This window comes from Podarcis liolepis, assembly GCF_965112155.1.
Source record: "Podarcis liolepis genome assembly, chromosome: 11".
NCBI classification, from domain to species: Eukaryota; Metazoa; Chordata; class Lepidosauria; order Squamata; family Lacertidae; genus Podarcis; species Podarcis liolepis.
In genome coordinates this window covers 24,334,306-24,346,719 of record NC_139565.1, presented here as the reverse complement: position 1 = coordinate 24,346,719, position 12,414 = coordinate 24,334,306, and the positions used below count along the sequence as shown (strand labels likewise).

The 12,414-nt window shown below is 41.2% G+C and overlaps 1 protein-coding gene across 3 annotated transcripts in view; it reads left to right on the top strand.

Annotated features, from left to right (window-relative positions):
• FER (FER tyrosine kinase) overlaps nt 1-12,414 on the top strand; it is a 153,310-nt gene that overhangs the window by 17,102 nt on the left and 123,794 nt on the right. For all 3 annotated transcript variants that reach the window (XR_014516819.1, XM_083464481.1, XM_083464480.1), the window contains exons 6-8: nt 4,786-4,969; nt 7,684-7,821; nt 11,282-11,401. Coding sequence is in view for 2 of the 3 variants with exons in the window: in XM_083464481.1 (XP_083320607.1) it covers nt 4,786-4,969; nt 7,684-7,821; nt 11,282-11,401 (442 nt within the window). In the remaining variant the exon portion in view is untranslated. The remainder of the gene's footprint in view (nt 1-4,785; nt 4,970-7,683; nt 7,822-11,281; nt 11,402-12,414) is intronic.

Sequence of the window (12,414 nt, the reverse complement as noted above, 5' to 3'; positions counted from 1 at the left end):
AGGATATTCATATAAAATTGGTTGCTTAGTTCAATAAGGGTACTTTAAAGAAAAGTATTTCTTCTGAGAGATATATATCTGATTACCCCCCTTTCTATTTTATGAAGTGGAAATAATTTTGCCCAATTTAGATAAATATTTATGCTGCATAGATAAAATTTTGTGTGCGCGCGCACGTATTCTTGTTCCTTTTATGTTGGAGGATTTATACCAGTGCTGCAACTTATATGGGCATGGCTGCTTCTGTTTGCATAGTGGAAAAATCAGCATATGCAGTTCCCAGAAATGAGTTGCAGTGCCAGAATTTAGTCCATTGCTTCTAAACTTTACAAAACTCTCCCCTTTGTAAAATCACTTTTGCTTGTGACTAGTCTTCATACTTAGTTGCCCTTGTAGTTAATCTTGGTTTATTTTGTAGCATTTGCCCCTCATCACTTTCCTTACTTTCTCAGTATTGCTCCTAAATTTTTGTGGGAGTATTGGCTCATTTCCAAATGTGCCAGCTGTTTGAAGTACGCAAACCTGAGCATATCTGTGCTACAAATCTAAACCAGTTTCTATCTTTTTCTTAAGTAACAACTTCTATCTGAAGGACTCAGGAAATTACTGTAATTCTTTGCAGAGACTGGTGCTCCTTGACCCCTACACTCTCAGAAAGCCAGGACTATCAAACCACTTTTCGATCTAATTATGTAGTGTAGGCGTACTTGGGTATATAATTAGTTTTAGACCTTTCCCTGCATCCACAAATGAGATGTTATCTCTCCAGGTACAACAATATGGTCAGATGATTGATTATCTTGTATTGTTGAAAACTTGTTCGCAGCATAATTAAATAAACTATGCTAGAAACGTGGGTTTATGCTGATAATAGTCTATACACATCCAATTCTGAAAATATATTTTGGAGGACCTCATTTATATGGCATTTAAATGCCTTTTAAGCCATTTAAAAAGCAGAAGGCAAAACTACTTTGAGGGCAAAATAGAGACAAATGTAAACCTTTCTGGGTTTTTTTAAATACGCCTGAGATTGTACAAATACAGTGGTACCTCAGGTTACATACTCTTCAGGTTCCAGACTCCGCTAACCCAGAAATAGTGCTTCAGGTTAAGAACTTTGCTTCAGGATAAGAACAGAAATCGGGCTCCGGTGGCGCGGCGGCAGCAGGAGGCCCCATTAGCTAAAGTGGTGCTTCAGGTTAAGAACAGTTTCAGGTTAAGAACAGACCTCCGGAACGAATTAAGTACTTAACCCGAGGTACTACTCCATCACCATTTGTGATGGTGTCATAACAGTTGCCTCACAAATGACAATACAGTTAGTGAAGCCATATCATTGCTGAGCATTGTGAGAAGGCATGTTCAAATGTTAAGGTGTATCTTCAAGGCTGTAGTTTTCAAACTACAGTGGTGCCCCGCAAGTCGAATGCCTCACAAGAAGGAAAACTCGCTAGACGAAAGGGTTTTCCGGTTTTTGAGCTGCTTCGCAAGACGAATTTCCCTATGGGCTTGCTTCGCAAGACGAAAAACGAAAACGTCTTGCAAGTTTGTTTCCTTTTTCTTAACACCGTTAATACAGTTGCGACTTGACTTCGAGGAGCAACTCATAGATCTCATTGAGGTTTTTGAAGACTTTGGTGATTTTTGAAGCTTTTCCAAAACTTCTTTTAAACTTTTAAAACTTTTTTTGGGGGGGAGGATTGGATTTTGGGTTGGGGTGTTTGGAATTCAAGGACTTGGTGTTGGGGAGGGGTTTGCAAGAATCTGGAAGCTTGTGTGTTTTTTTCTGCATTTTTATGATTTTCTGTGACCATTGGGCCACTCTGCTGTTTTTTAAAAAAAATCTGGATTTGAATTTCTGTGTGGTGGGTGGCTGGGGGAACAGTTGAGGAGGGGGTTCTTCAGCAAGAAGCAAAGAGTGGAAGAGGAACCTTCTTCGAGTTGTCCCCCAGAATCTTAGAAAATGTACTGTAGACTTTGTTGATTTTTAAATGTTTTTCTGTAATGTTTAGAAACTTAATTTATTGTTCCTTCAATTTTTGAAATGCTCTTTACAGTATGTGTGACTTTAAAGAGCACTTAATAAACTCTTTTTGTACCAAATTTGGCTTTGTTTGGACTTTTTTTGACCATAGGAATGCATTAATTGAATTTCAATGCATTCCTATGGGATTTCGTGCTTCGCAAGACGAAAAATTCGCTAGACGAAAATATTCGCGGAACAAATTAATTTCGTCTTGCGAGGCACCACTGTATGGGGTTAGTGCGCTCTCTCTCTCTCTCTGTGTGTGTGTGTGTGTGTGTGTGTGTGTACGCGCAGGGGACAGGACAAAAGACAACACTTATGGGTACATGGTTGCAAAATCCAAGTAGGGAATGGATCATGTACCATTATACTCAGATGTATTTTCTTCAGTATCAAAATTTCTGTGGTCATTGTAGAAGCCGCAGAGGCAGGAAGCATATGGGAGTTTCTAACCACAGCAGCTTCTCTCAGCTCCTGTCACCTTTTCAGTTCTCTGGTTTTAGGAAGTGTTCCGAGATGCCTACTGTTGTCCTCTTTTAACACCAGTGTGCAGAGACTTGACCACAAAACAGTGTGCTGTGTAAATGCAGCTGTATGTGAGGATTTTGCACAGATTCTGCACACTCACCTGCCCCTAGATATGGCTACCAGCAGTTTGGGGTTTCCAGTAATTTTTGAACAGGGGTCTGGAGTTCAAAGCTCTTCTGAAGGAGCTATTCATTCCATATAGACCTGCCTGGTGCCAAGATCTACAGGGGAGGAGGGCCTGCTCTCAGTTTTGTGCGGTGTGAGGTTTGTGGGGCAGCAGGGCACAAGAAGAATTCGGTTGTGATGGTGGCAGATTGTGGAATGCTCTCCCCTCTTGAGATGTATCTGGTTTTCTCACTGGATACGTTTTGACAACGGGTCATGAAACACTTTTTGAATAGGCCCTTGGGGAGTGGATTTTATATTGTCGGAATCACATGGTGAAGGATGTGAGAAACATGGCTCTGGAATTCATGTCGTAAAATGCTCTGAGATGGGATTCCTCCAGTTTTACTCTACATTATATCCTATAATAGAGAATCCCTGCTGTGTCCCAATAGTCCATATTTAAGAAATATACATAAAAAAGCAGTTCTAGTTTTGTCATTTATCCGTCAGAAGCGAACCCTTCTGATCTAGCGATGACCATCTGTTCTGAGTGCTGGTCATTATATGTCACACTTTAATTGCTGTAATTTTATTTATTTTAGTTTATTCTGCGATTTAAAACTTGGTAATTGGTGATTTTATCCTGATATCAGTCATTGGCTGTAATAAAATGCCTTACTTAGTTAGATAGTTAAGAAGTATTTAGAATATATTATTGTATAAATCAATTACAATTGTTTATGCTGTAATCCTTTGTACACTAACATTTATTTCAGTGTGTTATACCTATGAGTAACAAAGGGTTGCTTTATTTTACTACTTGCGATTGCTATTTTGTATAGGATAGAGAATCATGATTTATGTCATGGTTAACTTTGGCAAAAACAATTACAGTGGTACCTCGGGTTACATACGCTTCAGGTTACAGACTCCACTAACCCAGAAATAGTACCTCGGGTTAAGAACCTTGCTTCAGGATGAGAACAGAAATTGTGCTCCGGTGGTGCAGCGGCAGCGGGAGGCCCCATTAGCTAAAGTGGTGCTTCAGGTTAAGAACAGTTTCAGGTTAAGAACGGAGCTCTGGAACGAATTAAATACTTAACCCGAGGTACCACTGTAATTGTATGATGCCTCAGAATAAAAACACTTTGAGATATGAATGTATATTATGAGAATAAATGTTCAGGTAACTGCATTATGAGATTTTTTTAGCCCACTGCAAACTAAATGTAATAACACCTTACCCTTCATGAATGTGTAATTCATATTGTTGACCGTAGAGCTGAGAACAAAATATGCAGGCAGCTCTGCTGCTGTATGAGAGAAAAAAAATCAAAATAGGAACATAACATCCAGTACAGTTGTTCCTCAAACTCAGTGTTAAAAAAGGGAAGAAAAGAAAGATAAAGAGTGCATAGTGTAAACTTTTTTGCAATATATGAAACCTTTAAAAATGGTGATTCAGAAAGCTCTAATTAGGGTAGCTTGCGCCCAGTTTAACAAATTATATATTGTACTTTGGCATTCTGAAGCAAAGAGGCAGAGCCTGCTTTCATTTTGAAAATTCAAAGGCTAGCAGTTATTTGAATCTGTTTCTAGCACTAATTAGAACTCATTGCACCCTGGTAAGGCAGAGAGCTAAAGTAAAGAAATTGAATTTAAAGCCTTTAGAAATTGACAGAAGAACTTAAGGGTCTCATTAGGTTAATAGCTTGCATTAGAGAGCAGATATGAAAACAGAAGTGGTGACTTGGATCCAAAAAACCCCCAAGAAACTATCTCTCTAGGCTTGTGTTTCTCAATTGCAGGCACCGTGTGTTGCATGGCAAACTGCTTTTGAAGGGAGGTGACCTAGGGTGTACTTAAGTATCTCTTTGGATCCCTGCCGATGTGTGTATTTAGTTAGAATTGAAATCATGAGCAAAGTTTAGGGTGCAGCCCTTCACAATTAATCATGTTAAAGCCCTGTTGAATTCAGTGGAACAGGGTTAGGTCATATGCATACCTGCACCATTGAAATCAATGGTAGTTAAAAGTGGTTGACTTTGACTCTTGCTTAAGTTTTTTTTATTGCAACCCTATATAATTATGGATTTTCCTTCCTATTGCTCTTCCTTCAGGAAAGGAGACTGAAAAAGCCAAAGAACGTTACGATAAAGCTACTATGAAACTCCACATGTTGCACAATCAGTATGTGTTGGCGCTGAAAGGAGCACAGTTACACCAGCACCAGTATTATGACGCTACACTTCCTCTGTTCCTTGACTCCTTGCAGAAGATGCAAGAAGAAATGGTTAAAGCACTGTAAGACACATTTTCTTTTACTGTAAAACCATGCATATTTCAGCTGCCTGGGCACATTGCATAGTTATTTGTAAGTAGCGGTATCCTAAAATAGCATCCATTGCTGTTAGCTACTCCCAAAATTCTACAGTGGCAGCTGAGGATAGAAACATGAATTTAAGGTGCTGGTTTTATAAAGCATTGTATGGTTGGGAGTATCCAAGGGAACACTTTCTGCTAACCTGGGCCTGAATCATAGACCCTGCACTCAGTGTCACTGCCCTCAGAGTTGAGTAGTCAACACAGAAATGGCCTTTCTAATGGTGGAGTCCTCATTGTAGAACATTCTCTCCAGGGACAGTAGTCAGCACCAACTGTGTGTGTGTGTGTCAAGTGAAGAAGATAATTTTATTCTCATGGGCTTTTAATGGATGATTGTTTTCTGCTGTTACTTGTCTGAATTGCTGATGAGGTGAAATCAGCAAATGCCCGCAAGAAGTAGTAGACATAAAATAGCTGGTGCAATCTGAAAGCTGGTTGTTGGGACTTTAAACAGTGCTACATTGGAAGCTTGATCTGAAAAGTGGCATTATAAAAGTATGTAAACAATATTTTCCTTTCCATGTCATCATTGGCTGTTCAGTTTTTATTAATTGGGTTGGATAGCCGTAATTGCTCTTGGTCTTCCTTTTTTGACAGCATAATCTTACAAAAAGACTCTTAAGGTAAATGGAGTTGCATTTTGGTTATGGGTAGCTTTCCCCGCCCCCGCCCCCTTAGCTTAACTGCTTCTGTAGATATTCTAAAACCAGGTTACTCCCTCTTCAAACAGTTGCTAAAATATTAATGCGCCTTTTGAGACAAACAGGGTTGCATTTTTTAATTTACTTTGAAGTAAATTGTTAAATTGGAGCCTGTATTTGCCATTCCCAAAGCAACTGACCCTGTTCTTTATTCTGTGACTTTTGCTCTTTTTCTTGTTTTGGCAGCTGTGAGTAGCATTGTTTCTCTAAGCATAGAAATAATGTCTTCGTGCTCTTACCTGTTCAGTGCTTAGGATTTCATGGGGAACAATTTGTACCAGTGGATTAAATCCAATGGTGTCTGTCCCACAGGTAGACTATATTTCCTCTCTCACGATAGGGCTTCCTCTTCTGGGGATTCTTCAGCAGAAGATTGCAGGGAGCACAGGAGGCTGCTGGGTGAGAAGAAAGGAAGGGAAAGTCCTGTTGTGTGAGAGGAAGTCTGTTCTACTTGTGGATTCATACTATGGGATTTACCCACTGATGCAAATCTTTGCTTATTTGACTTGTGCAGATGGGCCTATTTAAAAGGACATAACCTTCTTATAGTTTAGTTCTGAAACCTCAAATCAGTCTGATATTCATTTGGCTCTTCAGAAACCTTCTTGCAGTTGCTGGGACTTCCAGATCACTCTTGATTCGGACCTGTCCTTAGCCTGCTCAATTTTATGGGTATGGTACTGAATATTTGACAACCCAGTAGAGAAAGGTTTTATGTTTTGATTGATTGATCTCACTCTAAACAAAACCTTTGAAAAAGCGTCATGCAGCAGTGAATATATTGTAGCATGCGGAGTGCAATTCGGTTATTCAGTGTTTATTTTTATTAAGTCATCCTGCTCAGCTGAACCTACAGCAAATTTCTCATTCTGGTGAGCAGGGTAGATTATGCTAAATAAATGGCTACCATCAGGATGTGTGGTTCAAGGGAATCTTCATTTCCTTCTTCAGTTCAACAGAAATAGCAGACACAGGAGAAGAGATAAGAAGGGCGGTATAGTGGTTTCCTTCACTTCTCTCTTTCCCTTCGTTGGTGGTTTGAAAATGAGAAGAGGAACATGGAGCAGCTGCTATGGCATGTTTCTTGCAATCTGCTTGTTCCCCATGTGTAGTTCTAAAGAAGGAAAGGGAGGAGCAGAAGGGAAATTGCTTATGCTTCAGGGTTGCTCTCACCTCCCTTTCCAGCTTTTGAAGTATCACACAGGTGAGGATAGGCTGCATACCAATGTACCTATCTTGAATGATGAGTGTGTGGTTGAAGCGTGATCACTGTTGCACAGTGTAGACACATGATTGTCTTTCCCAGACTGGGCTCTGAGGGAACTTGTTCATCTGGTTCCTGGCAGAAACTAGATTTGTCACATTGCTGAATGGATGGCTCCTGTGTCAATTATGGAATTCCCCTGTCCCTTTTCAGAAGCAAACTCTGCAAAGCCCTAATTGTCTGGCTGTTGTGTCCACTGTAAAATAACTTCCTCCCCTTTCAAAACTGTTTCTAAAACATTTAAAAACACTGTAAAAAAATAAAACATTTTAAGAGCTGAACAAGTGTTTGATAGGATGAGCATGCCAGGAAGTAGACATCCCATCTGAAGCACTGAGGTAGGGAGAGAGACTGTGATCTTCACAGAAGGGCAGGGAACCAGATTGCACACTGTAGCTCCCCCCCCCCCCCCACTTCTTGTTCATATGTCTATACCCTAAGAGAGAAAACTTTTGCTCTTCATAGCCTACTCATAAAAAGCATTTGGAGGCCTTGGGAAGGTTGCAATACCAAGACATTATATTATGACACAGCATATGTCATATATAAATAAGATTTAATTATCCAAGGAGTTAATGAAGAGTTAAAAGAGTTCCTTCATGTTTTTAGTTTATAAATTACTAAAAGGTTTTCTAGACATACTTACATAATATTTTTATTTTCTCCAGAAAAGGTATCCTTGAAGAATACAGTCAGATCACCAGTCTTGTAACAGAAGAAATAGTGAATGTTCATAAAGAGATCCAAACATCTGTTGAACAGTTAGACCCTGGTTCTGAGTACAGTAGTTTCATAGAGGCTCACAGGTAAATGTATATTTATAACTTCTGTTGTTGTTTCACCATTGCAAACTATAATCTGTTCTAAATAAATTTATCCTCAACACTGTAGAACATCAGATAATATGGATGTTGCTTCACATGCATGCGCCTCATGCAGCAGCATGCGAGATAGCGTCTCTTCTTCCACATGGTTGCCTGAAGTTCCAAAAGAACTGGTTGTAGGAATATGGAGAATATCTCCTGTTGGCTTTCTTGTCTGTCTTGCCAGTGAGCAGCATCTTGTGTTTGTCTCTGGATTCAACTAGAGAGTCATTCAGGGTTTCTTCTCCAAGAAATTTGCCACCCACATAGCAGGTGATGGAGAGCTTAACACAGGACTGAATATCTGCCTCCCAGTGTGTAGATGCCACAGAGTGCATCTGGCCACCACACCAGCTACAAGGACATAGTATCCATTGTAGCATCTGCAATGAATACAGCTGAACAGTGTAGCTTGAGTAAGGTTTGGCGGGTACGACTCATATCTTGATCAGGGTTGTCTAGAAGATCATCCACCTGCATTAAGGATGCATGTGCAGACACCAAGTCTGTGCAAACTACTTTTCTGGCTAAGGCCCTGTGGATAGCGCAGTCTAGGTGGCATTCTTCAGCTGAGAGTCCCCTTCCTGCAGAAGCAGAGCTTTAGAACCTGAAATGGAAATAGGTAGAGCTACGCTGGGCAGTTTTAAGGAGTCCATGAAATCAGAATCTAAATAGTATAAGTTTTTAGCAAGCACTACTGCTTTCTGATGCTGGAGGGTTGAATCCCATTCAGCCTTTGTAACCGTCAAGAAGAGAGCTGGAACCGGAACTCCAGACATAGGAGGTTGTGGTTCCTTTAGTACTGCCACTGTTTTAGTGGAAGCAGGAGATGACTCTGTGGGGGGGGGGAGTTAAACTCCAAGGTAGCTAAAGTTTTGCATAATAAAGGAATGTAATGAGATTCCTGGAATAGCCAATGTGAGAATTGTTGGTGTTTGTATGTGTGGTGTGTCCCTCCATACATCCTCATATTAATCCATGTTAGTAAAAGTAGTAATTGGATTCTAATTCTCTCCCAGACCAAAGGAATGTAGACACTGAGGTCTGGTGGAAGCAAGCTCAGTGGTAGGTACATTAGGCTGCCTTGAGCTGAGAGAGAACCTTTTGGGCACTGTCTTTGAGGTCATAAATCCCTTGCCAGCAGGTGTGGCTAGAGTAGGTACAGAGGCTTCTAAAGCATGCAAGAGCTGAGAGTTGTTGCAGGAGAGCCTGCTTGATTTCATAGAATCATAGAGTTGGAAGAGACCACAAGGGCCATCGAGTCCAACCCCCTGCCAAGCAGGAAACACCATCAGAGCACTCCTGACATATGGTTGTCAAGCCTCTGCTTAAAGACCTCCAAAGAAGGAGACTCCACCACACTCCTTGGCAGCAAATTCCACTGTCGAACAGCTCTTACTGTCAGGAAGTTCTTCCTAATGTTTAGGTGGAATCTTCTTTCTTGTAGTTTGGCTCCATTGCTTCGTGTCCGCTTCTCTGGAGCAGCGGAAAACAACCTTTCTCCCTCCTCTATGTGACATCCTTTTATATATTTGAACATGGCTATCATATCACCCCTTAACCTCCTCTTCTCCAGGCTAAACATGCCCAGCTCCCTTAGCCGTTCCTCATTTGATTGAGCGTGTCCTCAGACAGCTGTAGGGTATGAGCAGGAGCTGGCTCTGAGGGTGGAATGGGCCCCTGAAAAACCCTGGTCAGTGGTAGTGTTGGGGGGAAGGAGGGTTGGAACCCCATGAATTCCTCTTCATCTGATGATTGAGAAGGACTAATGTGATTCAGAGCATTGCAAGGAAGCAGTTTTTAAAGTCCTTCTTGCATCTTTTCCTTTTCTCAATTGGTATCAGCCTCAGAGGAGGGAGGGGCGCTTTCCCCCTCCCCAAGTATCTAACCCCACTAGCCTCCCTGGAACAGGAGAAACTGTATCTCTGGTGGGGTGGGCGCTGCAGGAGAGGTTTCAGCCATTGATGTGAATTGGCAGGGATGGTGGTTCTACTTCCTTCTCCTTTCATTTTTTTGTAAATGAATTGAGACTCTCTTTTGGAAAGGAATCCGTGATAAAGAGATTTTTCCTGTTTGCTGGAAGAGGAAAAATGGCTTTCTTGCCAAAAGCAAGCAAGATGGGCTTGCACTTTCTCTAGGTTTCTCAGATCCCTTTCCCTTTGTCTTGCATATTAAACGGCTGTTGCTGTAGTGGAAAGGATTTCCTTTTCTCTCTTAGCTTAATGTATTGGGGGGGATATATAGAAGCTTTTGTTAAATTCCATCTATTCTGGGGTAGTGGTGGGGTGGGGGCTCTGTGAAAACTAAAGACACAAAGAAGCTAAGGTTAAATCTGAGGATTTAAAGTTAAATCCGAGAAGTACTGAGTAAAAGGATTCAGTAAGCTATTTGGAAAGACAAGAGAAAGTGAATAAAAATGTAAGAACCTGAGAAATCAGTGGGAGCTAATGGCAACTGGCTGCACTTTGATCGAAAGCAGGAGCAGAAGTGCATGATGGATGCCCCACCTCCCAAAAGGTTGCTGCCTGCCTTTGTTCAGTGTGCAGAGCCATTAACCCATCCTACTAACCTAGAGCTGGGAATGGGAAAACTGTCTTCAACACTGTGGAACAGCAGATAATTGGGTGGTGACCACACATGCATGGTCCTAGTGCATCAGCATTTGAGATAGTGTGGTTTAAAATCACCCAACCTGTTTGAGGGACTGCTTCATACAGGTGAATAGTTGCACCAGAACTATGTGAGCCACCTGTGTGAGCTGTCAATTGTATGAACTGGTCCTCCTTTGATCGTGTGATTGGTGTAGATTGCAGCCATTTCATCTGCAGAGAAGGAGCTTTCAAGGATCAGACTAGAAATTCTTATGGACATAAGTCCCGTTCCTCAGGCAAGAGGTTAGTGGGATGGGGCATGGACAAAGGAAATCCACATACAACTACTTTGGCAAAGGTCATTGTCAGCTATAGAGGCATAGTTCATAAAAGTACTTACTTTCTCTACGCTTGTTTTAAATATAAAATATATTGTCTCCTATGGTCCTTCCACTAAATCTTAGCATAGTTGTCAGAACTAACAGCCTGTAGCTGGCCAGCCTGGTATGGAAGAAGAATACAGTGTCATTCCCACTTCAGATGCTTGGTGTTAGTCTGTGTCCCACCTTTGGCAGTTCCTAGAACAAGCAGTCCTAGTAGCTCAGATGAAATCCCATTTGTGGGACCTGTATTCATATAGAGTCACAACAGCGCCTATGGACAACTGTGATATGTTAATATCCTGCTTCCTTTAATTAAATGCAGTTGTATTTTTGAGGACTACGAATAGCATATTGTACTTGTGTGTGAAGTGTCTTTGAGTATTATATCAAATCAATCAATCAATCAATGAATGTTTTGCATCTGTAAAGGACACCAGATGTTGCGCAACAAGAAATAGAATTTGATACATCTTTATTGGAAGAAAATGAAAATCTTCAAGCTAATGAGATTATGTGGAATAATTTAACAGCTGAAAGTTTGCAAACGATGTAAGTAACTTAGCCTCCTTTCTCATTATTTTTCATCTTGCCTTATATGATTCAGTTACTGGCATCTCCAGGTAGACCCCTACGTGAAAGCTGGAGAGCTGTGCCAGTCAGTGTAGATAATACTGAGCTAGATAGACAAGAGTTTGCTTCACTGCAATAAAGCTTCCTATGTTCCTATTTGTTGACCACGGTGATGAGCAAAGTGACTGCAGTGTAATGATCAGTAAGCTTAGGAGAGTGGGGAATTGTTACTGGGGGTGAGTGATATATCAATATTTTGTCTCTTACCGGTATGAACTTGAGACAGCGATAAAGGTTTCATTTTTTTTTTCCACCCTGTAGTATATCGAGAATGCACTACCCAGCTGGCCTTGCAGACCCAGCAGGCAGGAAGCAGCACTTTACTGCAAAGCAAACCTTTACTGCAAAGTAGATGACCATTTCCTGCCTTCAGATCTTCAAAGCATAAGTCTCTGCTGCCTCTCACCTGGTGTTGCAGAGTGAAGGCCTTTACTTTGTAGTAAAAGCTGCTTTCTTCCTGCACAGTCTGCAAGGCGCAAGCCCCGTGCCTCTGGCTAGAGATAGATCCAGCATAACAATAAGCTTCCTTGCCGAGGTAGGGAGATTCACTAGGCAGAACAGAGATCCAGCACGATATCAGGCTAAGCATGATATCAAGGTCTCTACTCAGCCTAGCAAGAGTGTGTGCCTTAAAGCCCCATGGATCTTATTGGCAGAAAAATAAACTTTGTTTGCTTATTGGAATCGATTCCGATCAGCAAACAAAGTTTCTTCTTCATGATAAGATCAATGTGGCTTGGTTCCTGCTTTTGTTAAGGCAAAGAAGCAACAATTTACTTTTGCAGGAAAGGCTTTATGCATTTGGAAACCAAGGTGCAGATGATGCTGGTGAATGGGCTGTTGAACTTGCAAGTATCCCACCAGCCTGAGCCAACATGGCCAGTGCACAGGGATGGTGGGGTTTATAGTTCAAAACAACTGGAGGGCTATAG